The sequence below is a fragment of the Limulus polyphemus genome, unplaced genomic scaffold, assembly GCF_000517525.1.
Source record: "Limulus polyphemus unplaced genomic scaffold, Limulus_polyphemus-2.1.2 Scaffold1262, whole genome shotgun sequence".
NCBI lineage: Eukaryota > Metazoa > Arthropoda > Merostomata > Xiphosura > Limulidae > Limulus > Limulus polyphemus.
The window spans coordinates 152,094-157,980 of NW_013666872.1; the positions used below are offsets into that span (position 1 = coordinate 152,094).

The 5,887-nt window shown below is 33.1% G+C and overlaps 1 protein-coding gene across 4 annotated transcripts in view; it reads right to left on the minus strand.

Moving 5' to 3' along the window:
- LOC106462834 (tryptophan--tRNA ligase, cytoplasmic-like) overlaps window positions 1-5,887 on the minus strand; it is a 33,066-nt gene that overhangs the window by 10,584 nt on the left and 16,595 nt on the right. For 3 of the 4 annotated variants that reach the window (XM_013922796.2, XM_022390226.1, XM_022390227.1), the window contains 2 exons: window positions 2,252-2,465; window positions 849-1,022 (listed from right to left, as the gene is read on the minus strand). In XM_013922796.2, coding sequence (XP_013778250.1) covers window positions 849-1,022; window positions 2,252-2,465 — 388 coding nt within the window. The remainder of the gene's footprint in view (window positions 1-848; window positions 1,023-2,251; window positions 2,466-5,887) is intronic. The other variant, XM_022390228.1, reaches the window with a different exon arrangement.

A 5,887-nucleotide genomic window follows, 5' to 3' on the forward strand; every position in this document is an offset into this window, starting at 1 on the left:
GAAGGCTATAAAAATTATGGTTTGTCTGAGCAAAAACGATTATATATGAGTAATTTACATTTAATTTTGTAGTTACTGGAGGGGTGGTGGATAAAATAGAGGAGAAGATACCCAGAGAAAATGTGTCACACTAGGGGAAATTCAGGATTTTTTTAAATATTACCCTATACAATTAAGAACTTGAAACTTATATACTATTAAATGTATACATACTACTATACATACTAGTTTGAATGTAAGATATTAAAACATTGTGTCATGCACAGTAAAGGATACCCATAGTGATAGGGTTAATGCCAGTATTTTATGATCTTTTTTTACAAAGTTCACTCACTGTTAATTGTTTTTTAAATGTCATTACTTTTATTATCTCTCTTATGTAAGAATATACTCCATTTAATTTATATGTAAATTATATGAAAATTTAAAGTTGATAAAAGCACCATCACAATGAATCTAATAAAAACAAACAAATAACAGTTAATTGGATACAGAAACTCCAAAACCTGGAGGATCCTCTCTACCATGTAATGAAGAAAGCAGCAGTTACAACTCTTGTACTGATCCATTAGTTCGACTAGTAAAGAACATGTCTAATGGGGACTCAAATGTCCTTGATGTTAGATTCAACTGGAAGATACCACATATGTCTAGTACTTTAATGGTTCTTTACTATATGTTAAATACATGTCACACTTATTTAAAATTTAATTATCCATCACCATTTACTTAAAAACCCTGGATAAAAACCAAACTCCTAATAAGAAGTTTCTATCATGTAATGGATATTAATCAATTAAGTTTTGTTAATGTGAATAAGTCATAAACATATTATATTTAATTATAACCTTGTTTTTTATCTGCTTTGGAGTATCGGTTAAAAAAACAGAGCTGTTTGGATCACTTGCACTCATTTTGGTTTGTGCACCTTGTAGTGCTGGAAAGAATACTGAGTGAATAAGGGCTGGTTTTCGAAATCCCAGTTTTGGTGCAATGTCTCTGGTCATCCTGAAATATGGATCCTGGTAATAAAATGTATAAGTGTCTTTTACAATACTGTAGAATAAGATTTGTCAGAGGTACATCAACACAAAGAAGATAGCAAATGCTCATTATTTACTTAGTACTTTTTTATTCTCATCTTAAAATAATACCTTCAAAAATGAGTTTCATAAATGATTTAAAACAAAGATTACTCTTTACTTTTAATTTTTGATGGAAATGTTATACAAATTTAATTTTTTAAGTAATTAAAATGAAGTTTAAATGTACAAGATATGTCACTTAGAAAATAAGAAATATGTACACAAATAACAGAAAAAACATTTATATTCAAAATATTTTAAATATTCTATTTTGATTCAAGGATTTCTAATTGTGCTTTGTTAAATTCAAATAAAGAAATACCAAACAAAAAACATCTTACAGTTTAATATTCCTATAACAGCTTGTTAATTAAAGAAGAAATTAGATTTACATTAACTTTGTGAAAGAAGATTCTTTATGCTTTACACAGATGAATTTTAATGAGAAAAAAAAACACATTACAGATATGAAGTGTGGAAATATAGAGAAAAATGATGTTATACACAAAGGGTAAAAATTATCACCACCAAACCATGCATTCATATCACATTACTAGTAAAAATGCATAGTTCAAAACATAAAATGTACCTTGAGTACCCATGAATGAAATAGGTATATATGTATAACGCAGGTGCACAAAACTTTCAACACAGCAAAATTTGAATGGAATAAAAAAATGCTTTTTCATACATGAATTTTTCAATTATGGCAAAATATGTAGCTCATAGTAAGTTTATAATATTTTATTACTGTAATATCATACTTAGGAGTTATTTTTCTATAATGATATATATATATATATATATATTGTTTGTAATATATATTTTATTCTGTAAAAATTACACTTCATTCCATCTTTCCCTCTCTGCATGAGCACCACATAAATTTCATTTTAGAACATTAAAAATTGTTAATAAAAAAAACTTTGATGTATCCATGTGTTAGTAATTAACTTTGAGTCTTATTAAAAATAGTAACATGTAATAAAACTTGTTCTGATCCAGCTCCTTCTTAGTCTGGTAACTAATGGGTTAAGACATAGGTATCACATATAACAAGTCTGATTAATACATCTATCAAAATTCTTACTAGATGCTAAGTTGTATTCTGTAACAGAACAGTAATACCACATTAGATGTCTGACTGCTTGGAATATAAAAGTTACCTGATCAATAGCACAAGGAATAAGACAAGGAATGTCCTTTTTATCTCCAAAAATGAAAGGGAATGAAGAGCTGAAAGATGGTGCTGCCTGAGTGGCTGGAAAAGAAATTTTTCCAATGCAGTCACTTTCACCAAATCCAAATATACCTTTCACTTGATTGAAGGTTACTCCTCTTTGGACTCGAATCATATTCTGGTAGAAAGCTGGACACATTCTAAAATAATAATAAGATAAATAAAAATCTTAAATAAATTACACCAAAGAAGAAATGTCTAATTAAAAGCCTCTACTGTGGGCTGCATTTCTTCACACACTAGAAGTTTATAGTGAAATCCATAACTGAATTAATACATGAAAAAACTTTTCTTGACAAAAGTTATAATTTTCCTATACCGAATATGTATTTCCAATAGGTAATTCCCTCTGCTCACATGATTAGCTATTCCTGTTCAGTGCTGCCTTCTAATTGCAAACTTTTTTGAATGCATGCCACAAGCCTTCTTCTCCCCCCTATTGGAATCTAGTGCTTCCAACATGTCTCTCATACAAATCAGCATGCGTCACTTCTCCACAAATGGTGTTTGACATAGTTACGTGATGCATGTGGCTCTCTCTATACTCTTCCACCAAACTATCACTTGCAGTTTGGCAGAGGATGGAAGCACCGGTTTTCAGTGGGGAGGAAGGGTGGGAAGTGTGACAGGAGGGAATTACCTATTGGAAATACAGTTTTCAGTATAGGAAAAGTAACTTACAATCAGGTAATTTCCATGGCTCACAAGATAAGCTAGAATCCCACATTGAATAGGAGGAGAGATCGATGCGAAGGAACAACAGAACACCCTTTGAAAGCTTGGAAATGAGAGTGTCAGACGCGAAGATCTGATGATGGGAATGCACCACTTCTGAAACCGGTATACTATTTGCCCATACATGAAATAGATATGAGATATGGGCAGAACATTAGAGGAGCACATCCAAGTGGGAGAGAACTCCGGCTGGATAGTGTATCGAACCATATGATATGGAAGTAAATTCCACCGTATAAAGTAGAAAAACAATGAAGGTGGACTCTAGATGTAGAGTGGCTAGAGCATGATGGACCGTATGGGCAGTCAACTATGTCCAAAACCCTCACCACTGACATACACACAAACGTAGGATGAGGATCATACTGTCTTCACGTCAAGTTCAAAAGATCAGAGGGAATCAGTAACCACTCCAATACCCAAACATGGAACATGTAGTAGCGTTTCATAGATTGATCCAGGAACCCGACATCTGGTATCGAAAATACATCTATATAAGACAATTCAAATCCCATGACAGGGAAACGAACCAGAACCATCCCAAAGCTGGAACATCCTTGGACCCAGAAAAGTCCACCTTCCTCAGCTGTGACCCACAACACAAAGAGTTTGGTCGAGGGAGGAATATAAACAATCATAAACATGTGTGAGGACTTATGTTGATTGGTTCACTCTAAATCCAACACCAGGCAACAAAATAGTTTGGTGGAAGAGTATAAAGGAAGTCACATGCACCATGTGACTATGTCGCAGTCCATTGGTGTAGAAGTGAAGCACAATGATTTGCATGAGACATATGTTGGAATAACTAGATTCCAAGAGGGGAGCAGAAGGCTTGTGGCATGCATTAAAAAAGGTTGCATATAGGAGGCAGCACTGAACAGGAAGAGCTAATCTTGTGAGCAGAGGAAATTACCTGATCGGAATTTGACAATGATAAAAGTATAATTTCCAAAAAGTTATTATTAGTGTGTGTATACAATGAGACAACACAGAGGACTGATGTATTTTTCAAGCACAGAGTTCTTGAAAGGCCTAATTTTACTTCTCAACTAAAATTCTGAAACATAGTCTAACAACCAAACCTTTACTGGCTTCTACAAAACTGCCAAGAAAGACTTTTGTGAAACAAAAACATCATTATAACTAACATTAAATATAACCTTAAACCCTACTGACAATAACTAAAATAAATACTACTACAGTTTCTGGGTCTTTTTTTTCAAATTAAAATGCCAAGTCAAATACCACAGTTTATTAGCTAGATCTACCAACTAAATTTAGCAATGATACAATATTGGGAAAGTTATGTGTATGGTGCTGGTTTATATGGAAGAAAGAAACTGACTTTAATACAAATTAATTCTCTTCATCCACAAAACACCATCAGAAAAAAAAAGAACCTTTACAAGTCAGCATTAGGCTAAGGCACTTATGAACCACAAGAGTGGGTCATAATAGGGATTGCAAGGAATTTCATAAAATCATAATAAAATATTCGGGCAAAAAAAAGCACATGAAACAGTAAAGCTTCAGTTCAAACAACACTTTAAAACCTTTACTACTGACTGTTAAGATTGTACACATATAAAAATCAACAAAAAATCATGCATGTTACACTTACAAAGAAAATAAAATCCATTCAAAATGGCCCATTTATAATTCTTCTTAATATTATTATTCTCTTGCCAGCCTACAACAAAAACGGCTTGGAATGTTGCACCCAAACCTTTTGTAGAATATTAAAAAGGTACTGCGAAGGTTGTAGGGGTATTGAAAAGTAGATCTGTTTCTTCTATATTATACACAAGCTAAAAGCATCATAATTCTAGTGTAAATGATATTATCATTACCCCTTGAATTCAGCTTTCTTACAAATATCTGGTGTTCCTTTAAAAAGCTTAAGTACAGGGTGAAACAGGAATTACCCGCCAATAACAGATGAACATTAGATGACTGTAACATATAGATACTCAATGTTTTGTATACTATACAATTGGTGTCTTTAGGGCAGTGTTTCCCAAAGTGGGAGCCGTGCCCCCCTCAGGGGCTGTGAAAATTCTTTTGGGGGCCACCAATAAATGGGCTGAAAACAAAGATGCTGAAATAATTTTAATTCTAAATAAACAATAAATCGATAAAAATTATGTTGAATTAATTAAATGATACAGTATGTCAAAAAATGTTATTGTTTTTACTACGGAACTTTTTTCAATCACCATGCTAAAAATATAGGTTGGGGAGCCTCAATCGTTTTTATTCACATCAACGGAGCCTCAGACTAAAAGAGTTTGGGAACCACTGCTTTAGGACGCCAACCATTATATACACCTGGAAAAAAGTTAAGCACCCCCGTGTTTTTTTCAAGTGATTCAGATTCGACGTTCTTGTGACTGATTATAAATTATCATTCAATCTAAACGTGTTTATCAAATGAAATTATGCATTATTGGGCACAAGAAAACAAGATTATCACCATAAAATAACAATTTTTAATTTACATATCATAACATCAAAATATGGACAGTTTTCATGCTTAAAATTATCTTTAATAAGTATTGTCAGTGAAAGCTCAAAAACGTTATTGAATTGTCAAATCACATTACAAAATGTCAATCATGACCCACACATTGATAATTAGTCATCGAAAAGTCAATATCGGGTATATCCACCGTTTGCCTGGATGACTGCTGCAACCCTGCCGGTTAGACGTCTGATTTGTTGAAGCGTTATCTGTCGCCATTCTCGGTGAAAGTGAGCTTCTAACTGTTGCAATGTCTGAGGAGGAGGCTAAAAAGCCTGTATTCGCCTACCCAATTGGTCCCAG